Genomic DNA, 25,748 nt, shown 5'->3' on the forward strand with positions numbered 1-25,748 from the left:
GTTTCATTGCAGATCAAGTCAGCTGGCGAGGCGGCAGGAGCAAGTGACCCACAAGCGTAGTTCGTCCCTGAGTTTCAGAAATCGTCGGCACTTCGATGTTGTGGGATTACAGAATTTCACTGAAACCAGCCTGCATACCTTTAGGGTGGAGTGAATCGTGTCTGTGTATGTATTGACGACGTCGAGGGCTTTATGTGAATTTGAATTTCAAAAGCACTTGAATCGTTAGTGCTGGGCAGTCGGGGCTCTGGGCAGTGGGGAGTCACAGCAGAGGGTTTTCAGGGACGGGCCCGGGAGCAGAGGGGCCCTGGGAAGGGGGCGCAGCCTGACGTCCCATCAGTCAGGCAGACGTTGCTGGCCCCACAGCATCCAGCAGATGTTCTGCTGTGGGCCGCGCTGGCCGTACGTGGAACTCCGAGCCGGGCAGCGTCATCCCCACGAGAAGCCAAGCGGCATTCGTCTCTGTGAGCTGTGGACGTGACGCCTTTATGATCCAAGGAGGATTATTTTTCTCCCCTGAGAGCTCCTGCACATTCAGTGTGGTGCGTTGAATTCAGGAAGAAGTAAAGGGTGAAGAAAAAGGCTGTAAAAGGCACATCTTAGTAAAACGGCAGGTTTCGTCCCGGCCTGTGCCCCCTTCAGACGCAGTGGGTGACTCTCGGGGCCACTACATACATTGTTGTCTCTCCAGTTTTAATGGTGAAGGAAGAGCAACAGCCCCAGCATCCGGTTGGGTCAAACGCCAGGAAAGAGTAATTCACTTTTGAACATGGTATTTCTCTAGGATTCCAAGACACTGTGACGTGACCGTTGTGAGGTCACTGTTCAAGATTGAATGCAAAGCCTCTCCATCTGAGGAACCAGGCGACCATCAGGTCTCCCACTGTTTTCCTTTTGAATGATTCATTTTCTATTAAAATGGGGAACATGCCATTCCTCCCGCCGTTTGTCAGGCTGGCCATTGCGTGTGGTCCCTGGGTCTGTCACCACTCCCGACACGTTACCCGAGGCGTCCCCTGGAGGAGTGGTCCGTTACCCCGAGAGCACCCGGCCGATCACGTGGCCACCCAGGTTCCCGTCCTCCTTGCTGCTGCCGAGGTTTTTCCTGGTCAGTAGGGGGGACATGAGGATAATAAACCAGTGGCTCAGCAGATGGGGGATGAGCTCCCGGTGACAGGATGCCCTTCCTGAAATGTCCCCTTTGGGTGTGTCTAGGTCAGGAGTGTCTGGCACTTACTCTTCCCACCGTCCCACTGTCCCTGCCACAGCCAGAGTCCCGGGGCCAGGCTCAGGGTGGGGAGTTGAGTGCTCTTCGCGATTTGTTGCTAAAACTTTTCTCTGTCACAGCTTCTGGGGCCTCTATCTTGAGTGAACAGAAACTGTAGTGGGACTGGTTTTAAATGCAATCTGTACTTATTTTGGTGGCTTCTCAAGGGCAGGTAACAGACGCACAAAGTGCTGCAATCGGACGCACGGGAGTCTCCTGCTCAGAGGCTCCGCGCCGTCAGCCGGGGTCGCGATGGCTCCTGAACTCCCTGCTCCTTCCTGGGTTGTGGGTCCCGATAGGCCAGTGACAAGGGCCTGGCCAGACCCCCGGACCCCCGCTGCCCCACGTGGAGCGTCTTTCCCTCTGAATGGGCAGTATCTTTTCCTGGACACACGGACCTGCAGGTGGGTCAGATCACTGTCCAGTGAGACGCTGATCAGTTGAGAACCACCTGACATCAGGTGCCACCAGGAGGCTCGGCCAAGTGGCCAGCCAAGGCACATTAAAGAAACACAAAGAACCGGAGGCCGGGGGCTCCCGCACAGGCCTCAGGTGGGACCTCGGGGTTCCAGGCCTGAGGCGGAGTCCCTCCTGCTCCGTGGGGAGGGGTCTCCGCAGGCATGAACCACCCAGTGTCCCTGGTCCTCCTCCTGCCCAGGGGTGGGCCGGCCTCTCGGGCCTGCCCGCCCAGCCCAGGACAGCTCTGGGCCTGGCACAGCGTCGTCCTCAGTCCCCTCCTCCTCTCCCTCCGCACCTGCTCCTTCCTCGCTGTTCCCGGGGGTCCTGCCGCGTCGGGTTTCTCTGCTTGTTTCTCTCGGGGCACAGATCCCGCCCCCCCGCCACGCCTGCCTTGCCGCCCGATGACCTCGCTGCCTTTGGCAGACCTTCAGGGACGGGGGGCAGGCAGGTGCCCAGTCGTGTGCAGGGAGCAGGGGCTGCTGCCTCCGTGGGAGTGGCCAGGCGGACTCTCCTTGGGGAAAACGGTCACGGCAGCTGGGACAGCCATGCCATCTGCTTGGTGTCCTGAAGTTGTCACGGAGAAAGCAGCCCGAGGCGCTTCCCCAGGTCTGCGTCAGCCTCGTTGGTGTGACGGGCTCAGTGTTGCACGTCTGAGCACTCCCGACGCGCGTGCGAAGGGAGCCTGGCCCGGACCCTTTGAGAGCAGCACATCAGGGCTCTTAGGGCAGGCTGGGGTTCGCCCCTGGCCCAGCGCCCTGAGGGCCTTGTGGAGAAAGGCACGGCCTGGCCGGACCGGCTGCTGGGCAGGCAGGGGCCCAGGGGCCGCAGTGGTGCCGTGCGTGGGGGGCGGGGGGCAGGGAGTGGGCCGCCTCGGACCTCGGGGCTGAGGGAGGCGTGGGGGTGTTCTGACAGAGCTGCCTCTGGTGTCCTGGAGTGACTCACTGAGGAGCGAGAGATGAGTTCATTGTTTTAATCTTCAAGTGACATTTCCAGAGAAGGACAAGATATCCCAGGGAGGAAATCGGGGAAAACGGACTTCCCCTGGGAGTCTCTCTGTCTGAAAATTACACGAGTTTTCAGGGATTTTATGTCGTGAAAGTCCTTTACCAGTGCTTTTATTTTTGTCGTGGGATCACTTCTCTCATTTACACTTCTTAAGTAAAATATGTCTTTAATTGAAAAAGCTTTCCTGGTATCTGGCGAGTCCTCTTTCAGAGTTTTGTGATTGGCCCAGGGGACCCTTTCTCGGGGTGGGGGACATGGGAGCCCACGAGGGGCGTGGGGTGGCAGCCGTTCTCCACTCAGGGTGCCCTGTCCAGGCACAGGCGGGACAGAACGTGACAGCCTGGGTATGAGAACAGGGTTCGGAGGAACCAGTGGCCATTTCCAGGTGTGTGTGGAGGGCGGGACGTGTGCTCTGTCACCATGTGAGGGGAAGGCGGCCCTGTCCCCGGTGGGCTGCCTCCTTCACTTCCGGGGTCCCGGTGCTCCTGGGCTGCCCTGGGGGCTCTGCCCTCTCCCTTTGCCAGCGTCCTGCAGGCTGCTGAGCCTTGTTCGGGGGAGGGTGGGCAGGGAACCCTGGATTGGGGTCCGGGAGATGCTGGGCAAGGCGTCTCCTCTGCAGTGGGTCATCCCCAGATGCGGGGACTGGCGCCGTTGGGGCCTGAGGGCTTGACCTCATCCTGTGCCCTGTGGGTGGGTGTGGACACGGAGGGCCTGTTCACTCTTTTTCACTTTTACAGACGGCAGTGGGAGCAGCATATCGTCCCTGTTTTTCCTGCTCCAGCAACCTTCGTCTTCATTTGGAGCCTTTAATCCACTTTAAACACTTTTGCTTACGATCCCTTTTTCAAAAAGCTGAATTTCGAGTTGAGGTATATTTCCTGTACCTCAAGATGCACAAAGGTGACCCGTGCAGCTTGCTCCGCTGTGACGGGTGCTCATGTCGCTTACCCCACACCCCCTTTCGAAGGAAAGACAGTGGCTCACCAGTCCCTGTCACCCAGTCCCAGTGAATGTCTCCCATTCTCGTGTCTGGAATCGGAGCCGCAGCAGCTCCGGGGAGTTTGGGCAGAAACCTGTTAGCGCCGGATTCCTTTGTTGCCATCTGCAAAGCTCAGGAAGGGGTGCAGACCCTTTGGAAGGTCCCTCCGCACTCGGAGATCCTTCTTCTGGAAACGCCCCGGTCACCTCTGAAGAGGTGGCCATCGGTGAAACCTCGTTTGGGCAGGCCTGGCCCGTGGCCGGCCGCTGCATCGGGAGGTGACTCCCTGTCCGTTGCCCGGTGGCAGACCTGTGTGCGGTAGTCAGTCTTTTCCAAGGCTGTGCCTTTGCATCCTAGATAATCGCAGCTCCTCACATTCGTGAAATGTGGCATTTCACATCTCTTCTCTGGCTCGTTTGTTTGGCACTGTAAAGTGCAGTGGAGCAAAGTCTCATTCACACCCCACTTACGCATAATCTGGGATCGGTCCTGCCCGGCTGGGCTGCCAGTCACCTCGCCAGCCTTCGGCGCGAGGCTTTGGCAGACAGCACGCCCGACAAGCGGGTCCGGGCCCTGGCTGCGTGCTGGCGCTCCCCAGCAGAGCAGAACCTTTTCGGGCACCCTGTGCATCCCCGGCCCACCTCCGCTCTTCTCCCCACTGCGTGCCCTCCAGGGGGTCCAGAACGGAGGAGGGCAGGCCTCCCTCCATCCAGCGCAGTTCTGCGTGCTTGCCAGGGGCAGGCTGAGTGGGGCTGTGAATTTCCTGTGGGAACTTGCAAAGAATAGCATTTTGTCTTTTGAAAACTCATCGTCTGTACTTCAGAGATTTTGCTAATCTCTCCCCAGGGTTTGGTGCTGTTGCTTTTGTACTCAGACTAGTGTTTACTATCCAAGAGGCTGAGCCCCTCTTCAGTGTCCCATGTCCACTGCACCTGGAGGGTGTCCCATTCCTGGGGTGAGGTCCGTGTGTTGGGGGCCCAGAGGTTCTGTCTGGAGGGGCCCCTCAGAGGCACCTGTCTGCAGCTGTGCGTCCCCCCCCCGGACACCGAGCCTCTCTCGAGCAGCCGGTCTTTGATGCTGGGCTGCTGGAAGTTGGTTTTACTTACTTCGAGTTTCAATTTCGACTCTCCTACTCAATAATTTACTATCTGTAAAAACATGCCTTTGGCCCTGTGTTTGTCCTGGGCGAGGCCAGCGCTGACCAGCCTGCCACCTGCCCGTCCCCTCGCTCGCCTGCCAGGGTCTGCCCGTTAACTGGTAATTGTTTCCGTAACCTCCCAGTCCAGCCCGGACTCCCACTCGACCCTTCGTGCCCCACCAGGGCACGTAAGTGAGGTTTCGTTATCTCTATGAGTTAAATGTGTCATCTCCGTTTGAAACGTTCCTGAGCCCTTGGTGCCCTGTTTCTGGCAAAATAAATACTATATTCAGAGGCTTCTCAAACCCCATCCACTGATGTTATGTTTCCTTGTATCAAGAGATAGAAGGGTGTTATGGGGATGGCCATAAAAAGGGCGCCTCACATGTTAGGAGGCGTGTGACACGCAACTGACGCTCACCTTCCTGGAAGCAGCGGGCGGCTGTGGGCAGGGGTGTGGTCTGTACGTGCAACACGTCTCATGTGGTACTTGGTACCCCTGTGGCCCCAAGCGCAGGGCGGTTTGGATAGTTTGAGGCCCTGGCCTTGATGCTTCCTGCGTCCTGGGTCCCCACATCTGAGAAAGGACGGGTCCCCAGGCTCCCTTCCCTATATCAGATCCAACGCAAGGGTCAGCGTGTCCTTGTGTCCTTCCTGTCCTGACTCATTTCTTCTCTGAGTTGCCAGGGGGCATCTGTCACAGGGATCTGGCTTGGTTGTCACCTCTGAGTGACAGCGGCTTCAATGGCCACGCGTTTCCGTCCTTAACCCAGGCCTGGGGACACGCCTGTGTCTCGGTCAGGAGTTTTAGGGGTCTCGTCAGTGCTTCCGTGCTGAGACACACAGCACCCTGCTCCCTTGGGACTGCTTTCCAAAGCCACTTTTACTGGGGGGCATTCCGTTGGAAAGTGCACCCCTTGGGAGCGTCTGTCCCCATGGCGCTTGGACACATGGTGGCTCCCGCAGGGAAGCAGCTGGCCCAGAAGGGGGTGAACAGGAATCCTGACCCCTCCCTTCTCTAAGTTGCACCGTTGGCCATTTTAGTTCCTCTTTTCTCGCCGTCACCATGACTGACGGGTGCTGGCACCGTAGGCCAGGGGACATTGACTGTGGTCACGAGGACCAGGTCTCCTCAATGTCACATTCCCCTTCCTCAGCTTGTGGAAGTGCCGTCACACTGCCCTCCCCGGGCCTGCGTCAGTGAGAGAGCAAACAGAGGCCTGGTGGGGACTCAGGGCTGACAGCAGCTGTGTGCGCCCGGCTTCTGTCCCCTCCACCCCCTGCACGTCCCTCCTCACTGGCTGTGAACACTCGGCAGCCGCACCCCCTCGCTCTTCTGTGGGCCCTCTGGGCTCTCTGCTCAGCCCCACAGGGGCTGCCTCTCCCTGGCCACACTGTGCTCGTGCCTGTCCTGGGCATCTTTGCATGCTGGCATTTTTGTCCCTGGCACCCGCTGCTTCGTGCTGCTGTCCCCAGAGGCCTCCACAAAGCACTCTGCGTGGTTTTAGACCCCAGTGAGCAGGTGTGTTGGCAGTGGCCGCTGGCTCGCCAGCTTGTCCAGCAGATCACAGCTCTTGACTGCTGAGTGTTTGGCCTGGCATGTCGTGGGCACCAGTACCTATGACAAGAGAGTCCATGAGCTGGGACTGACTCCGAGCACGCTCCTGCCCTGGCCTCCACGGCAGGGGGGACACCTGGGCCGTCACTGTCTGGACTGCCCCATGCCAGCCGAGCCCCCTGTTGGGCCAGACCTCCTCGCCACGTGGCTGGAGTCAGGGCCCAGGGCCCAGGGCTGCTGCCTCCTTTGCTTCAGACACATGACTGACCACTTCGATCTGAGAAACCCTCTGGCTATGAAAATAGGAGCCAGTCACATGAGAAACTCCCCAAGTGGATGCCGTAGAGAGGAGGTGTGTTGTGATTCCTGCAGATCACTAATGAAACGGGGGGGCCAATTGGAGTTCTTCATAATGGGTGTGATTAGAAGTGATTTCCCCATTTACTCATATAAAAGGCTAAATGGAAGATGATTAGTGAGTTCTGTTTTCTGTTTTTCCTAAGGTGATTTCTTAATCTTCCAAATAAATTCCTGTGATACATAGGAGAAAAAGAAAAACCCATTACAAGTTACTTAAAATCTGTAAGTAGCTGTTTAGAGCTTTGGAACTGAGTAGTTTTTTGTCCCTTTGTGATGTTATGACAACAGGAGAGAAAATGTAACAAACGTTTTTGTTGCCTTGTTTACTACCTGGGGTCAAATTTGCTAGACGGTCTTCCGATCACAATATTGAAACTGCTGGCGTTTGTCATGAGTAGGATGATGAGTTTTTAGATTAGCAGAGTGTTATTACTTTTTCTTCTTTCACACTCCCCTCCAATGATAGGATCCGTTATGAACCTAAATCTCTCTGAGTCCCATTACTTAATGCTGTTCTGTTATTTGTTGACTAAAGAATGCTGTCTTGTTCTCCTCTATCCTCAAATCTTTCACCCATAATCTGCTGGGCATACTGTGGGTTTCAGGACTTACAGTTAATTAATTCTTTATTGGCGAGTGATTGCGTGCACTGCAGTTAGGGTGGTAATACAGGAAGCCACTTCTGGCTAAATGTGTGTGTTCTCTGCTGCCTGGCAACTTGGTGACAGTTAACTCCTGTTTCATTTCTGGTTCCAAATCCCCCTCTCGCTGGCGTGTGAGACCTCGCGTCTGGCTGTAGTGTGGCCTGTGCCTGGACGGGGCTGTCCCTGTGGTGCCAGCAGCTGCTGGCCTTGCACACGGTGCAGTGGACGGTCCAGCAAAGCAGGACCCCTTCCCGGGATGGGCTGGCAGAGGTGCCACTTACGGTGTCCTAGGCCGTTCGCCAGTGAGAACAAAACACAACCTAACAGCTCATCAGACGCTGGTGTGCCGTGTCTTTCTGATGCATTTGGATGAGGAATTCCATGGCCAAGGGCCAGAGCGCAGATACGACCGCAGGTTCTGTGCAGAGCATATCCACTCCCGGGTTGCCCCCCTGCACCTGTCATACCCACTATGTGGGCACAGAGTCTTGCACAGGTGAGGAAGAGGGCAGGGCTGCTCTGCGGGGGGTTGGCATCTGCAAAAGAGGGGTGTTCAGAGGCATTCGCCTCAGGAGGACTTGGAGCGGGGCGGGAGACACGCAGAGATGGGAGGGATGCCAGGGGCTGTGGGAGGGAGACTTGGGGACATGGAAGGAAGACTGTGGTGGTCAGAGCCTGAGGCAGCTGACAAGGGAGGCGCTGGCCCCTGGTGGCCCCGGCTGGGACTGGAGACAAGGAACCCCTGCCTTTTGATTCCTGGCTTGTTCGTTGTTCTCTGGTTCCGTCTCTGTGTTTAAGTCCATCGTCTGCCCCACACTTGGCTCTTGTCCCATCCTGCCCATCCCTGGCCTCAGGAGTCACGCAGAAGGCTTGGGGACAGGGGACAGAAAGGGAGGTAGGGAGCCCTTCCCACCCCCTGGCATTCTTCATCCAGCCGGCTTCCCAGATCGCTGTGCACAGGCCAGCAGGGTCTGTTGGTGCGGCCACCAACAAATCGACTGTCTCCACCTGATGTTTTGGGCTCCCCGTGTGTGCCAGGTGACATTCTGCGCATGGGGAGCTGTCAGTGGTCCTTAGGATGTGAGGGGGCGGTGCGTGGGAAGCCAACATTTTGTTCTAGTTGGGGAAAGTGACAATAGAGGGCTGTGTCATCCGTCAGTTAGTGCTGAGAGAGCCATAAAGGTGGACGACTGGTCGTTGTCACCACTGTTTTGTTTTAAAAGGGACCTGAGGAGAATGGCCTTCTTGAGGTAGGAAGGACCAATCTCATAGTGTGGAGCAGACATGCATTTTAAAAACTCTTGACTGTTATAAAATTAATTTGTTTCTCTGCATATTTTTTTTTTTTGTTACACAGTCCAGTAGGGACATCTTGGCGGATTGTGCTGGAATGCACGCAGGTGTTTAGGACGCATGGCTTCAGAACTCTTTCCACCAAAGACCCCATTCTGTTCCCCACGTCTCACCTCTGGATCCTGTGCCCTTTTCAAGCCTTTTGGTGGTTTTAGTCACCCATGGGTTCACCCAGCAAACATGTCTTAGCACCCAGTGAAGGAAGGCCAGACGCCGGGGAAGGTGTTGGGAGGCGGACACTTAGAGCGTCAGCTCCTGGGCGATCCTGTGTGAGCGGGGGACACACGAGGACACAGTGAGGGGCACAGCCCCCACGGCCTGGGGTAGTGTGGATGCTGTAGGAAATTGCTGTGCAGGTTCTATGAGCTAGATCTGAAAACCCTACCTCCAGGAAGGGAAACCTGCCGTGTGCCCCAAAATGTAACCGCCCAGCCTATGGACCCCCAATGTCTGCCTCCCAAAAATGTTACCTCCTTTCACAGTTCAGAGCCTTCTCTTTGGGCCCTTATAACATCTCTCATGGTTTTATTTTAAAAAGCTACCGAACCACGTTAGCCTGAAACCTTGACACCAGTCTGCCATGATTTCACAGGTCACCTGGCAGAAGTGATTTAAAAAAGGGGGCAAAGACGTTGAACTGCATTCAGCAGTTTCCTGCTGGCCTGAGCACGAGGGTCAGATGTCATTGTAATGACCCTTTTAAGGGTCATTTAAAAAGTGGAGTAACTGGTTACATTGCAGTGATCATGAAAGATCATGTATATTGTACGTAGCATATAACTTAGAAAAATAAAACCGCTCTTGTTACACAGATGGCGCTTTGTGGCCTGGAACTGTTCACTGCGGTGCGTAAGCAGTGCCATCCGTAAACGTTTTAGCCTCACGTACAGTGAGGACCCAAAGTGTACGCTGGTGATGACGGGGAGGCTGGTAACAAAGCTGAAGGAAACAGTGAATGTGAAATCATTTCATGAAGTGTGCGGGGGAAACAAATGTTTCCAAGCTAATATCCGTATGCTGTGATGTTCAGTAGCAATGCATAGCTGCATTAGTGAAGTGTTACAGGTGGACAGTTTTTTAATCTATACACATAAAAGTAGATACATTTGAAGTGGTCAAACTTCTCCCAATGGGAAGAAGGGGAAGGACTGTGTTATACCGAGGGCAGCCTCACTCACAGGGACAAAGATAGTTCCATACAGCTGAGTGGGTGGAGCAAGGGATATTTGCGGTGGGCTCCAGAATGTTCTGGAAGGCCCCAGGAGGTGACGAAACACAAGGTTTGGGGGTAAGGGCACCTTGGACACATTGGAGCTGGTATCAGAGTGCTGTCCGTTGCACTGGGCCGTTCGTTCACACTAAGTGTGGACTGGACTTAGCACTTAGCACGCCACTCGCTGAAGTGATTCGAGTTTTCAGAAGATGAGCTTGTAATTTTCCAAGCAGCACAGGAAACGTCAAATTCTCAAGGGGATGCCGAGAAGCTCAACTGAGATGGGGCGTCACTGTGTCAGATTTAACCTGTCCTTGGCCGAGTCCCGGAAGTTTGCGCCAGGCGCTGTCCATGGTGCTGAAGGGGCTGCTCTGGGCATCCTCTTGGGGAGAATGTTGAGGAGCGGGGTTGGTTCCTGCGCCTTTAGGATGAATTATGGTCGGGACAGTGGGGGTTCTGGAAGAATCCTAGACTTCTGTTCTAGAGCTCAGTTAAGGCTAGCCCGAGGTGGGAGGGAGGGGCTTCCTGAGTCTGAGGGCACCCAGGGAACGTTAGGTGACAAACTTTATTTGCAGGAAACGTCACCCATTGCCTCCTCCTTGCTGACTGTTCTCTCAGGTGTGGGATTGCAGCCAGGTGTTTGCAAGGTTAGTCTGATGAGTCGTGAGCAGCAGTACAGAGCTGGAGACTTGCATTCTTTAGGGCCATCTATCGAAAGGGGAACGAAAAAAACTTTGGTATTAATTGGTCATTAGAGAGATAAACGACTCCTTGGTTGCAAATACAGATCTTGGGAATAAAGGGGTATCTCACCCTCAGCTTCTTCCTCCCTCATCCTTTCCATGTGGTGTTGGAAGATTGGAGGTTTGACAAATGCAAAACCCAGAGCTGAGTTACTTCATTAGCTGATGACCATGGCGTGTCATTTCCCAACAAATGCAGTGATTTTTCTGGAAGTTGCTTTTGTGCACAATATCGAAGTTTTCTCCGGTTCTAATGCATGCTTCGCAAATGCAGGTTCCCTGTTTCGTGTGTGGCAGTTGTAAGTGTTGTTATAAAACTGCACATTTTATTTAACTCGATGCCCATTTGTGGCCTTCGGGTGCCTCCGATTCTCCTCTGTCTTGGGGTCGGGCACACTGTGGAGCCTCTCAGACTTTTTGTTAGTCGGAAGTCGGTGCTTTTGTTTTTCTCACGTATCGTCATTGCACTGTTTCCTGTCATTTCCCGTGGTTTTTCCTTCCTTCAGTCACTTTTGGAAGTAGGCCCTATCTTTTAGAGCAAAATACTGCTTTTTTTTTTTTCCAGATTGCAAACAGGGATGTTGCTTCCAGGTCTGAGTCAAACCTATCAGTCAGAGAGGATTAAAAACCATTAACTTGACTACTGTTTATACACACAGCAGATACTCAACGTTATTTATTGACTTTCCCCGGTTTTATGTATTTTGGTGAACCCTTGCTTTGGTTGAAATTAATCTATCATTTCTGTTATTGTATCTGAAAAATAGCAACAACCATGGCGTTTTCCAAATAACTCCAATTTATTTGAACTGCATCCAGGAATAAAAACATGAGAGGGACGTTCTATTCCTTGAGTGGTACCTGGAAAAACAACATAGAAGCCAGGTTTTGGGAGAAGTCAATTTAAAAGAATCTATGGCTCCTTTCCTGTGACTCCCATGTCTGATACAATCCCACGGTAGTGGGATTCAAGGCTGAGATGGACCGAGAACCTGTGTCTACTAAGGGTCAGCGGCTGTCCCACCCTCAGTGGTCAAACCTGTCGACGAGATGAAGAAACACCCTGTGTTGCCAGGTTTCTGGCAGAGCGTCCACATCCTTGGTCAGCAGTCCTCTTTGGAATTTTAGCATCTTTTCCAGTTAATCAGTACATTTTGGTTGAATGAGTGAGTGAATGACTGAGTGAGTGAATGAATGAGTGAGTGAATGAGTGAGTGAGCGAATGAGTGAGTAAATGAAAGAGCAAGTGAATGAATGAATGAGTGAATGAATGAGTGACCAAATGAGTGAGTGAATGAAAGCGAGTAAATGAATGAATGAGTGAATGAAAGAGAGAGTGAATGAATGAATGAGTGAATGAATGAGTGACCAAATGACTGAGCGAATGACTGAGTTGACCGAGTGAGTGACTGGTGACTGAGTGAGTGTTGCAGCATCACCAGCCAACCTGCAGAAACCGTAACAACCAAAGCAAGGAGTTCCAGAATTCATAGCCTCTTTCTCGCCCTCATCACCTGGGTCCCCTGTGACATCTGCCTCCTTCTGCGGGGACCCCAGAAGAACTGAGGACTCTGCCCCAACATCTGAGATACTAGGAAGGAAAGCTGCCCCAGAGAGCAGGACACCAGGCTGGCTTCTGCCTTTGCGGGTCTTCGACGAGGCCAGGGTTTGTGGAGGGGTGCGGGGGGCCCTCAGGAGCAGAGGGGTCGATGCCACGGTCTCCAGGAGAGACACCGCCCGGTGCTGGCATCTGGGGACAGTGATGACTAATCTTCCCCAACCAGCTTTTCATCTGGAGGACGAGACCATCTGACCTGCGGAAAAAATTTTAATTACCCGACCCAAAGCGTTTTGTAAGGTTGGCAGCGTTCATAAATATTCCCCATTGTACAGCTGAGTACAATTTTTAAAAGTTATTAATTTCTGCATCCATGTTTTAAATCCTCTGACCTAAATAGTGTATGTTTGCTGAGGCACCAATTGGGCACAGCACCCCAGGAAAGAATGGGAGCACGTTCAGGGTGGCATTTCAAGACAGTGCCCGGGGTTGGGGACACAGGGTTGGCTGTCCTCCCTGGAGTCTTTGGACTTCTAGTTGGCTTGATGGTATTGCCTCTTGCTTAATTAAGGCCTTGGCATTGATGGTGCCAGGCCTCAGGGCAGAAGTGGCCGTTCCCGTGACGCGGCAGCGAGAGCAGGGTCATCAAGGCTCTCATTTCCTCCTCATCTTAGAGACCGTTCGAGACCCTGCACTGTTTCCGGGGAGCCGGCCTGTCACTGCTGGAAACCATGGTGTGGGTGTGTCCCCGCCCTTCTCCCGTGTAAAGACCTGGGCACTGGGCTGGAGGCCCTCCCTCATCTAGTGCTACCCCGTCTGAGTTTGATTTCACCCGCAAGGACTCCGTTTCCCAATAAGTTCACGGCTGCGAGTGCCGGGCGTCAGGACTGGGACGTATCTGGGAGGCACGCAGCATCACCTGCCGTGGGCGGGTCTGTGTCTGGGACGCAGGGCAGCCGGTGTGCACGTGGCTTGGGGTTGGTGGAGGAGTGTGCAGGGGGTGCCTGGGTCCCCCCACCCCCTGGCTGGGCCCCTCTTTGCTTCCCCAGTTTCCTCCTCCTGAAGGAACTTCCGTCACTGTCTTCCTCTGCCTGTTGTGTGTGTCCACACCCTCAACCCTCATCTCTGGGGGTTTGTTTGAGGATCGGGGGGTGCATGGTGACAAGGGCTGGGAGGGTGGAAAAGGTTAGGCACTTGACCGGTAGGTGACGGGTGGGTTTTCTCCTTCCTGCTGGCCTCGCTCCCCTGCAGGGCCCTGTCTCTCCACTTCCGCGCCTCCAAGGCCGGATCTTGTGAGTTGGTTCAGACCAGGAGTGAACCCAGGGGTGACGTGTCCTGGTCTCCAGACCCTGTGTCGGGGACTTGCTTCACTGGGGTTTAGGCTCTTAAGATGCTTTTAAACGCAAGCTTTGTCCTGTCTGTTGACTTGTGAATTTCAAGGATTTTTTAGAAAAGTGCCATCATCTAGAAGTCAGGCTTTGCCTCCCTGCTGGACGCTGTCTAGAGAGGTAACCACTTTTCACCCATTTGGAGGCCGCGGGGGCCTACTTAGAGGGTCTGCGCGTGTCTCCGAGGCCCTCTTCAGCTACGTGCACGGCTGTGCCAGTAAAAACATAAAAAGCACGTTTGGTAATGTAATTCAAATTTATTCTTGCCAAGATTACAGTAAAATGCCTACTTAGCATCACTTAATTCCTGGCAGACGGGTTGTAGGGGGTTAAGGGCAGCACCAGGGCTCCGAAGAAGTGGGGGAGGGGGGTTATTCTCCTGGGTCTTCTGTTCGCTCATTCCCTCTTTTGTCGCTGGCGCCTTGTCCTGTTGCCAGGGGCTCTGCTCCTCCCCCCACCGTGGATCTGCAGGCACCTCTGCCGCCAAGGGCCGGAGCTCTGCCCTCACTCCTGGGTCCAATCATGCAGGCACCCTGACCCTTTGTCCCCTCATTTACTCTGACCTTGAGTGAACTCCGTTCTGGTCTCCCACGTGCCCTATGTTGGGGAACCCGGGCAAGAAGAGAGTGGCTGGGCTGTGCTCATTCCAGTCCTGCGTGTCACCAGGGAGAGAGGAGGAGGAGCTGGGCGCCGAGCTAGGCACACCTGCACCTCCCCACTGTGGGCCCACCCGGGTGTCAGGGAGGGTCACTGTGCTACAGTGCAGCTGCCAGTGGCTGCCATGGACCACTGGCTCATGGCAGTCCCAGCTGCCCCAAGGGCCGAGGGCTGCTGGGGACCCATTTGTGACACAGCCACACAGGTGGGAAAGTCTTGTCCAACCTGGTGCTTCTAAACTAGGAGCTGTTTGGAATGTTGGGCGCTGGTCGATGGTGACGATGAATCTGCATGTATGTGGCATGTGTGTCGCATGTACATGGCTGTCCTAGCACATTCATGGCAGGAGCCAGTGGTACTCAGGTGGTCCTGCTCCATGATAGCAACGTGCCCCCCTGAGAATCACTGGGGACTGTCACCTGCTGTCCTGTTCCCCAGAGAAGGCCCTACACGTCGTTTCTCACCTACTCATTTCCGTTGGGGTGAGAGCTGCCTCAGGCGACACGGATGGTCCACAGTGGCGTCAGGTGTGCAGTGTGGCAGGCAGGGCCCACTCCGCTCACACAGTCATGAGAGCAGATCTCCAGGACTTTCTCGTGTTGTAAAACCCAGGCTCTGTCCGCATTAAACAACTTCCTCTCCCCCTCCCGCCGCCAGCCCCTGGCAGCCACAGTTCTGCTTCTGGTCTCCCTGACTTTGACTTCTGGTACCGCGGGTGAGTGAGGCCGTGCAGTGGTCGTGTCTCTGGCCGGCCTGTTCCACTGCACATCCTGTCTTCAGGGCTCATCCACGCGGCAGCCTGCATAGGACTCCCCCTTCGTGAGGCCGAGCCCCGTGCTGTTGTCTGTACGTAGTGCCGTGTCTTCCCCATCCGTCCATCCATCGACCATGGGCATTTGGGTCACTTCCACCTCTTTCTTGGCTGTTGTGGGTGATGCTGCGTTGAGTGTGGGTGTGCCTGCGAGTCTTTGGGATCCTGCTTTCATTTCTTTGGGGGATAAACCCGGAAGTGGGATTGCTGGACCATACGGTAATCCTGGTTTTCATGTTTTGAGGGCCCTCCCCGGTGTTTTGCTACCGGCTGCGCCATTTTCCTCCCCACCCACAATCCACCAGGGGCTGGAACTCCTCCCCATCCTTGCTGACACCTGTGATTTGTCTGTTCATTAATTTTTTCATCGTGGCCGCCTCACTAGGCGTGAGGTGACGACTCCCTGCAGCTGTGATTTGCACTAATGATCAGTGAGGCCGATTATCTTTTCTTTCGGTGTTTGGCCACCGCAGATGGAACTCCGTGCAGGAGCTGGTACTGGGCTCACTGGCGAGTTGCAGGAGGGGGTCTGCTGTTTTCATCATTCTCGGTTCAACCTTCGTGAAGTTCGTGCCTGCAGTGACTCACGGGAGTGAGTCCTCCCACTGCTCGGCAGCACTTGTGATGAAAGGGACCATCACGTCGGCGGCGGAGAGGCAAATGCCGCTTCGCAGAGGAGAACCTGCTTCAAGGAGGCTTGATTACAGAGAGAGGGGGTATTTTTAGATGCGAGTTCCAGAGGGTGCAGGCTGTCTGTGTTTCAGAGGGTGGAAGGAATGGAAAGCATGGCCGCCATGGCCTGTCTTTCTTTCACTCTGCATCCCTGCATCCCTGGCTCCGGAGACACCTCCTGCAGGTGCGCCTAGGGGCCGTGCTCCCGTCCTTCAGGCATGTGAAGGCGTGTCTGCAGCCAGGTCACCCATTCCCTGCCAGATGCACAGGCTCAGGTCCAGGGGCACCTGCTGCATTTTCCTCCTTCACCCTGGGCTTCTTCTGAGGCTGCGCCCCACACCTTCCAAAAACAAAACTCTGCAATGGGAAAGGAGAATCTGTGGCCCGTGTATATAATATTTTAGCTCAAAAACTTCCAATGGCATCCTTTGAATATGTGTTTTCTCGAGAAATATGTAAATTAATAATTGCTTCATACATTATTCAAGAAAAACTTATTTTGTATCATTGATAGCTCTTGTAATCTTACATAAAGATATGCTAATGGATTTAATTAAAATAATTATACTGAATAATCTAGCCTGAACTTTACCCTAAAATAGTGTCTATTAATCATCATCATGGTAATATTTTTAGGCAGAGAGACACTTACGACGTTAAACCGGTACTGGCTGGGAAGAGCGCGGTTTTTTGGGTTTTTTTGGTTTACAGTTTGGGTTGCGTTGACATTCTCAGGAGACGCATGACCCTTCAGTTTGCTTAGAAAAGAGTGTCTTTGTTTAATTTCTTCAATCCGAATTATGGCGGCAGTTAAGAAACCTGTAGGCTTTTCTTACTCCTCTTATGTGTTTCCTTTTTCTCCCTCTGAGGCCTGGGTTTCCATGTGTTCCTTGCCCCCCAACCACAGTGTGACGGCGCTGCCCTTCCTCAGAGCTGCGGTTGCTGGCCGCCAGGTCGGCTGCGTGGGTGTCCTGCAGTGAACCCGCTTGTAAAGGGGACGCCCAGCCACTTAGCTTGTTCTCTTTTTTAAGTCACAGTTTATTGAGTAGGCTGTTGCAGTTATCACAGTTTCCCCCCTTTGCCCTTCTCCACCCAGCACCCGGCCCCCGCTCCCCTACTCTCTCAGGCAGACCCCCCGCCATTGTCCATGTCCATGGGTCATTCGCGTATGCTCTTTGGCTGCTCTGGGACAGCTTAGCCTGGGACAATCTAGTGAGAGGTGTGGTGCTCACTGAAGCCAGGTGCCGCTTGTTTGACAGAATTTAGCAACATCTGAAGCATGGTCCATCAGTATGGAGAAACCACTGGGAACAGCTTGGTGGGGGGCGGGGCTGGCGGAAGGTTGGGTGAGGCAGGGCCTCAGGGAGTCACCAGGCTGGGGCAAACAGTGTGAGCCAGGCTGATGGAGTTTCAGGTACGGTGCCTGCCTGCTGGCTCTGTGGGTGGGCGTGGGCTCAGAAACGGGGGCGTGGCCCCTGCCGGCACTTCTGTCTGGGAGAAAGCTGCTCCCCCGCTCCCGCCCTGGTGCTGCGCATTTCAGTTCCTCTCCTATGCCTCTGATGCCTTTCAATCTGCTGCCCCAGTGCTGGGGCTCAGAGGGAGTACGTCTGTGTGTGGGCCCCTTAAGAGGAACCACTTGGGGCTCCGGAAGTTTCTTCCACGGCCCCCGTCCTTGCTGGTTTTGGCAGCCAGAAGTTATGGCGACTTCTCTTCCTGGCCTGGGATGAGGGGCCAGTTATGGGGCTAGGACCCCTGGCTACTGAGAGATGCCTCTCGATTTTTAGCCGCCATGTATGGGTGTGGGACCAGCTTGTTTACAGTCTTGATGTGGTTTCTTTAGCTCTGTAGTTGTAGGACTTCCATTTCTGATGGTTCCAAATGCTGGCTGTTCTGCAGTTTAGTTTTAATTTTGATGTGGGTGTGCAGGGACGCGAGCTGTGGTCACCTGTGCTGCCATCTTGACTGGGGGTCTTGCCTGTCCTTTAATGTCAGTATAAATGGTTTACTGCTGGCCATGGTTCTCTCCAGGTTGGTCTCTGGTTTTCGTCCCAAGTGTGCTGGCTTTTCATCGGGGCTCCGCGGTGGGGAGCCCGTCGTATTTGGGGGTGGTTTCAGTCTTCCCCGGAGCCCTTGTGTGTCCGAGTGTGCTGGGACTCGCCGAGTTTCTCAGCCTGTGTGTCAGAGCCCCCATGTCAACGGCCCTGAGACCCAGACGTGTGGAGAATTGGACTTGTCCCACCCTGGAGGGACAGATGAAAGCTTTGCCAAGTTCAAAGAGCAAAGTGAGCCGGGACTTACACTACCGTTATGTTGACTTAAATAGGTTTAAAGTCAAATCTGAAGAAATTACTTTCCCAGAAAGCACACATTGATTTGATAAGCTTAATGAATGACTTAAGAAACTGGCAATGAGCAATGAAAGCTAAAGGCAGTGAGTTCCCCTGAATTCCTGTGCAGGCGGTTCTCACCTCCTGGCTCTAGCCCGTCATCAGGATGTGCCCTCACAGGTGACAGGGTTCATAGGTCAACCCCAAGGGAAGGAGGAAGAGGCCCCACTCCACACCAGCTCTGTCTCAAGGGCGCCTCCTACAGGCCTCACCCCCATTCTCGTCCCCATCCCCTCCCACCTCCAGTGAATGGACTGGTGACCGTCCCACTGCCTGCAGGGACCTGGCCAGGGCCTGGGACACACCCTGGGGTCCTGGCCTCCCACCCATCATTCAAAAGAGCCTCACACATTCTGAGTAGGATTTTATTAAATAAAGAGCTGATTTATAAAAGAATAATAAAAATGAGACAAAAAGAGAAAAAAAACCTGTTACCCTCTATTCCCATTGTCCTGATTCTTTCATGATTTGACAAGTGATTCTTCTGAATATTTATCACTTTCTACAGGACTTTGTGCATGAAAGTCCTCACCGGACCGAGCGTCGTGTCTGAGAGCCCTGTGCGGTGTGGCAGGGTGCCGTGTCAGTGTTTGCACACACACTCCCGTTGCTAGGACGCTGAGCTCTCTCACCTGCTCACCATTCTCCCATAGGCCACACGGGCAGGTGCGATGAACCTCCGGGTTTTACTGCAAGGAGCGCGGATTGCAAATGCCAGAGCCCCTGAGGCTGGTTTGAGTCCCGACACCTGGCCCCCAGCCTGGAGCCTTGCGCCCTGGTGCCGCAGCTCCTGCCGGAGTAGCTTCTCCTGCCTGTCCACGGGACTTTTGTACCTGGAGGCTTCTTTCCGTGGGTAAGATTCTGCCCACCATCTGTCCACTGGCAGGAACCCTGCTTTACCCGTGGGTCACTCTGCCCTACACCTGAGGAAGCCCCCGGGGCCGCAGCTCACCCAGCTGGAAGGAGGCCTGAATGGAGTGAAGCCGCTGTACTCCACAGAGGAGGTGGGCGCCTTTGCCCCGAGCACCAACAGGATCCCAAACACTTGAGATTCCGGACAAGGGGCCAGTGCTACAAATGGGTGCAGCTAGACGTGGTCTGGGACTCGAGTGGGCGGTGACTTGGGCTTTGTGAGAACGCCGGTGAGCCTGCGGTGGGTGTGTGTTGGAGCCCCCACCTGTCTCGGCTGCTTGCTCCCACGAGGGGGGAGCCCAGCTCTCCAGGGAGCTGAGGACAGCCGCTTCTGCAGTTTGAAAGGAAAGAGGTGCATGTCCTTGGGAAGGAAGAGGTGGTTTGTGTGAAGCACTGTCAGTCTGGGCGTCACGGAAGTTCTTCTGTCTTCAGGGGCCTTGGCAGGCTGCCCTTCGTTCATGGGACTTGGGATCGCAGCAGACGCAGGCCCCGACATCAGGAGGGGACATCAGCCTCCCGGGTTGAATGCAGCACCCGGTGGCCTCAGGGCAGAAAGTGGAAGGCGGGACCCGGCGGCCTGTGTAGTTTGTCACGTCTGCTTTGTCCTGCGACGTGGAGTGGATCCAGTTGCTCCAGGCAGACGATGCTGAGTTGGGCACAGGATGAAATGCACAGTGCAGACGGGCTCCTCACCCTCAGCGCTGGCACAGACCCAATGAGGCCCTTCGGGCCGAGCAGTCAGCTGTGCGAATGCTCGTTGAGCGATGTCAGCTTCTCCAAGCAGCTTCGAGGTTGCGGGAGCGGGACTCTCGGAACCTGAATGGAGTTGTTTCTGTGCAATGCTCTTTTCAAAAGTTGCATCTCAGCGTAGGTCGTTGGGACCCTGTGACCGGCCAGTGAGCATGGAGCTCCTGGGGGGGCGACCCATTCTGTGGCACAGAAGGTTGCCCCCGCCCTCTCTTGTCCCGACGGCAGAGTGCTGGCTCTGTGTGGTCTCACTGTGACCTTGCAGGTGGACGGACGGCCCCAAGTCTGAGCAGTTGGTGTTTGGACCAGTGACACCCCTGTGCAGGTGGTGTCTATTTCTGGTCAGTTTTAAAATTAAGGTGTAGTGTGCTTACCGTCGTACAGAAGAGTTCCATCAGCCCCCTCCGCCCTCCCGTTCCCCAGGAGGATGCGATCTCCCTCGCCTCCAGCTCTGACAACCACTGAGAGGTCCTTGATCCCCATAGCTTTGCCTTTTCCGGACGGTTCGAGAAATGAAATCACTCGTCTGTGGCCTCTACTTCCCAGAGTGCATTTGAGATTCCTGTGTTGTGTGTTCCCGTGGGCTCTTTACACTTTTGCATTTTTCATCCCTGAGTGGTGCGCCATTGTGTGGATCCTCCCGGGGGACATCCAGCTGGTTTCGAGTTTTTGACAGTTACAGGTAGAGGGGCTGCAGACACTCATGTTCAGGGTCTCAGGCAAACAGAGGTTTTCATCTCACCTGGGGCAGGGCTCAGAGGTGCGGTTGCTGGGCCGCGTGAGAGGGTTCATCTAACTTTGTCAGAAGCCGCCCAGTGCTTTTCCGAAGTTGCCGAACCGGTTTCCTGTTCAGACCAGTACCTGCAGACAATGCGTGGTCCTGTCGGGTGGTCGCGTTGGAGCAGCTCTGATAGATGCCACTGATGTCTCGGGGCTTCGATTTGCGCTTCCTGGTGACTGATGATGATGAGTGTGTCTTTCCACCTGCTCACCTACCGTCCTAATATCTTCTCTGGACAAGCGTCTCTTCAGATCTTTGACTTATTTTGGGGGGAAAGAGTGCTTTCTTATTACTGAGTTTTAAGAGTTCTTTGAATATGCTGGGTACGAATATTTGTCAGATGCGTGATTTGCGGTTACTTCTTCCAGTGTGCAGCTTTGCTTTTATTATTTTTATTTCTTATCTTAGCATAAGCTCTTTGTTTTGGTAAGGTAAAACTTACCAATTTTTTTTTACATGTTATGCTTTAGGTGTCAGATCTAAGCCTGAAATCACAAGTATCTCCTAGAAGTTTTACAGCTTTAAGTTTTACATTTAAGATATATGACTCATTTAAAGTTAATTTTTATGTAGAATGTGAGGTATGCGATGAACTTCATTAGGTGGCGGAGGAGGGACCTGGGCTTCTTGGTCCTATGTCATTTGATTGGCCGTATACATAATGGGTATCATGTTTGACCTGGGTTTCTGCCTACCTGCTTTTGGAAAACGGGGCTGACAGCCATTTAGCGAGTGGGTGTTATATTCTCCAGGGTTCAGGCTGCTATCCTGTTCTGCTTTCCACTGATTCTGAGCTTTAACACAACCCCTGGAGGTGTCGGCAGGCACATTACCTTCCTCCACTTCCTGCAGGGTGTGGGAGCCGGCCAGGGGAAAGGAGTCAGAGTCTCGGGTGGGGGCACGGAACTCCTGACACCAGGACCTTCCCCTGACAGGACTTGGATGAGGAGGCAGAGGCTCTGGCTTCCCATCCGAGTGGATCTTAATTCTGGCCCACTTCCACCGCAGCTGTGTGGTCAGGGGCAAAGTAATTGATGTCTCCGTGAAAGCGTAGTGCACAGCATCATTATTATCATCCCTCTGTTTTTTCCAAGTGTGGGTCTTCTACAAGATACTTGGTATCGATGTAAGAAGTAACATTACTAGGGGAAAATAATGATTCCTGCTTCAGAGTTGCACTGACACACAGGAAAACTGACCTGGAGGGAACGAAGCCCATCACTGTAATTGCTGGAAATGAGGGAGCAGCCGTGATTGGAAGGGGGCAGGGTTCTGCCGTGGCTGCCCGTGTGTGCCTGCCGTAGCCTCGCCAGGGTCGGGGCGAAGATCACGTAAAAGCTCAGCGTGTAGGCGTGGGGTGCGCAGGCCCCGAATGTTGGCTTCTGGTGATGTGACTGCTATCATTCTGTGCTGAGGTTGTAGCAAGTGACCACTGTTCGTGGGTCATAGTTTTTTTTTGTTTGTTTGTTTTCCATCATGTTCGGCTATCAGAGTCTCATCTAGAATGTGACCTTTCTCTTCTTGGAATGCGGGGGTTCTTCGGAGTAATTATAAATTTACATGAATTTTTGCCAAACCGCCTCAGCCTCAGTGATCTTCTTTGGTCTCGATTTGCAGGGGGCAGCGCTGAAATACTTGCCGACGATTGTCAACGATGTGAAATTGGTGTTTGACCCCAAAGAGCTCAGGTAAGGAAGCGCCCGGGCCGGAAGCCTCCCCCCTCCCCCCCCCTCCTGTCCCCCTCCTCCTCCTCCTCCTCCTCAGGGAATGTAGTTGATGAGATGCTCACCGTTGAGTCTCATGTCAGTAGAGGTTGGTGCCAGGATCGTTCTGGGACGCGTGCTGGTGGCTGCGACACTCCACTATGACCTTCCTCTGGAAAGGGCACCCTCCACCACCAGTCACCGAATTTCCTTGAGAAAGACGTCCGTGTGGCCCAGTGGGTATATGATACACATTTGCATTTTGCATTCTTTAGGGTTCAAATTTCACGTGTAGTTGTTGGGTTTGGGTTTGGATTTTGTCTTCAGCACCTGAAACGTCTGACGGTAGACCTTTAACATCCGTGTGTCCCCTCCTCTTTGTCATCACACTCAGGACTGCCCTCTGGGGCTCCCGACTAGGGAGCGGAGGCGCCGTGAGTCTAAGGTGTGAGATGCCACCTAAGATAGTATCGAAAACAAACGAACAAAAGAACTTGGGGGAAGCCGGTCATAAGGCTTTCAGACCCAGGAGGGAGGCTGGGGATCGGGTCCTTCTTGTCAGCACTGGTGTCACCACTGTCACCCCCATGTCTGTCCTCAGGGGTTTTGTGGGTGGGTGTCGCCACCCCTGGGGAGGGCCGGCGGGCACATGGTCTTTGAGATCCTGGTCGTCTGCGGCACCGTTTGACACAATAGATACGTTCAGGTGACGGCACCGTTCTTACAGCCTGAAGAGCCACCTGGATATTGGTAAAGGGCCCTCCCTCCCCCAACAGTTACACTGAATAAAATGTGCACATCCTTCCCACTCTCGACCGCGGCCACCACAGGCCCCTTGTGCCCTGGAAGTGACGGGCGGTGGGCCCGGTGGGAGGTGCTTTCCTCCCCAGATCATCCTGTCTCCAGTGGGCCTGAGCATTCCTGTCCCATGTGTCCACATTGGCTTTCTGCTTCTGGAGACAGACAGCGCTGGTTAGAGCTTAGCAGGCCCTAAGTGAGACAGGGAGGAACACCCAGGTCCCTCGGTGCCATGTTCGCCCTCCCAGGCCCCTGGTGTTCATCCTTGCCACTGGCTCCTAGAGTGGTCCCTGGACCAGCAGCGCCTGGAGCTGGCCAGAGGGTGCTGAGTCCCGAGGTCCTGCCCAGACCTGCTGAGTCCTCGGGCACTTCCAGGGGATGTTGAAGTGGGGACGCAGCCAGAGGCTGAGCCTGCCGTCTGCACGCTGTGCAGGGACCACCTCTCGCCTCCGGAGGGGTGGCCCCTGTGCCTGGAGACAACGCCTTCCGCAGGGCCAGCCCCGTCTGCTCTGGGCCCTTGGCCCTTTCTGCACATGGACACTTCATCCACTGATTTAAAAAAAGAAACGACATTTCGCACCATGTATGCATTTTTTCTTGTTTAGAAAATTGATTCATATTTGGATGAAACAGAAGAGATCACAGGAGAACAACTCAAACTTAATCCCTGGATCCTTCAGTTACCTTCCGTGCACCCCACCTGCACCCCCTAGAAATTTGATGCCACGTTCGTCCTCTCAGGCCGACGCCCGCACTTCAGAAACCTGGTCACCCCCCAGCACCAGGCCGTCTTCCACATCATAACCCTTAATGATTTTCATTCTGCTCCGGCCTGGGCCGGCCCGCCGTTTATCTCAGCAACAACAAGAGGCGCATCGATTATGTGCTTTCTCCACGCAAGATAGGCCTCCCCAGAGCGCTGGCCACGCATTATCCAATTAATCTTTACAGCAGCGGTGCGACTGGCCGCTGTTACAACCCACCTTTGTGCTGAGTCAGTTGCTCACCGGGACTTACTGGGGAGCGGCAGTTCTTCCGGGCCCAGCAGGCCGGAGATCGCAGAGGGCGGGCCGCGAGGCTGTGTCCAGGGTTTTATTACGGTGAAGCGGGCTGCGATCAGATTTGTGTGGCTTCATTGACTGTGCCCTAATCAGCATAAACAGAAGTAGAATTGCTGGGCCTTGCATTTTCTTAGAAGATTTTGAATAGCTACCATCCATTTGCCCTTTACAAGGTCAAACCAAACTTCTGGCAGTGTGTTTGGTGTCTGTCTTACCAAACTCTGCCAGTCTTTGGAGTTAGCATTGTATAAACCTCTGCCAAACCTCTCCCCAGCAAACATTTGCTGGGGAGAAAGGACCTCACGGTTTTAGTCTGGGTTTCTTTGGTTACTAGCAAGTACTCTCCTAATACCCCTTCCAGGTGTTTTGGCCATTGGTAGAAGTACATCTTTAAAGGCATTGCTACTGAGGTATGATTTCTGGGCCGCAGAACTCATCGATGTCAGCATTTCAGTGACAGTTTGCCGTGCTCAGTTCAGTGACAGAGTTCTGTGACGACTGTCACGTGGTGACAGTTACCGCGATCCCAGCATGGAGCCCATGTGCCCATAACCAGTCCTTCCGGGGCACCTGCTCTGCTTGCTGTCTGCACAGACCCGCCTTCTCAGGGCCTGTCGTGTGAGAGGGGCCGTGCGCCATGTGGCATGTGGCGCCCGTCTCCTTTCACACAGCCCGTGGGGTCCCCGTTGGAGCCGGTGTCAGAGTCCCCTCCTGGGAACCGGTGAACTGGAGGAGGACCCTGTGCTGGGTTTCTCCACCCCCTGCTGGCGCCAGGGCTGGATCCGTTCCTTCTTGAGCATGAGGAGGGGTGTGGCTGCGATTCGTGTTCGAGGTTGTGTGTGGATGTGTGTTTTCATTGCTCTTGGGCGTAGACCGAAGAGTGGGAATGCTGGCTCCTGTGGTGACTGTCTTCAGCCTTTTGAAGAACTGCCTGAGTGTCAAGGTTATTCCATCAGCGCAGTCCAAGGGTCCCCACTCCCCCACATCCCAGCTAACACCTGTTATTGTCATTTATGCCATAGCCGTGTTAGTGGCTGTGCTGTGAGAAACAGCATCTTAATGTATCACTGTTTTGGACGAGACGTTGGCCTGTATTGTGTGATGGGCATCAGCCGGCAGCCTGTGGCGTTTCCTGACCACCAACTGGCTTGCGTCTCTGGGCCGTCTTGCCGCACTTGGGGCCACTTTGCTGTCCAACCCTAAATGCTTCCACTGTGTCTTTTTTCTCGTAGCACAATGTTCACTGAGTTCATCCACAATGTCCCCACGGGTTTGCTGACCATTCAGAAGCTGTATTGCTTGATCGAAATCGTTCACAGTGACCTCTTCACCCAGCATGGTGAGTGGCCCCAGAATGTCATCGAACCGTCATGTTAGTCCCTGTTGGTAGATCTCGCCCCTGTGAGTCCTCCTCTCCGTGCTGAAAAAAGTGGGGGTGCAGCCAGTTAAATCAGCTCCGTGACGAGACAGGGAGATTCAGTTCTCGCATGGAGCACGGGCTCCGGCGCCCAGCACAGCTGAGCGTCGCAGAGAAATGCAGGCAGAGCCTCGGGT

General features: G+C 54.2%; 1 protein-coding gene across 2 annotated transcripts in view; it reads left to right on the plus strand.

Annotated features, from left to right (window-relative positions):
- Positions 1-25,748, plus strand: part of DOCK1 (dedicator of cytokinesis 1) — a 364,555-nt gene that overhangs the window by 105,831 nt on the left and 232,976 nt on the right. For both annotated transcript variants that reach the window (XM_053668427.1, XM_053668428.1), the window contains exons 24-25: positions 22,250-22,320; positions 25,427-25,533. In XM_053668427.1, coding sequence (XP_053524402.1) covers positions 22,250-22,320; positions 25,427-25,533 — 178 coding nt within the window. The remainder of the gene's footprint in view (positions 1-22,249; positions 22,321-25,426; positions 25,534-25,748) is intronic.

The sequence above is a fragment of the Artibeus jamaicensis genome, unplaced genomic scaffold (genome assembly GCF_021234435.1).
Source record: "Artibeus jamaicensis isolate MK-2021 breed Jamaican fruit bat unplaced genomic scaffold, CSHL_Jam_final contig_490, whole genome shotgun sequence".
In the NCBI taxonomy this organism is placed as follows: domain Eukaryota; kingdom Metazoa; phylum Chordata; class Mammalia; order Chiroptera; family Phyllostomidae; genus Artibeus; species Artibeus jamaicensis.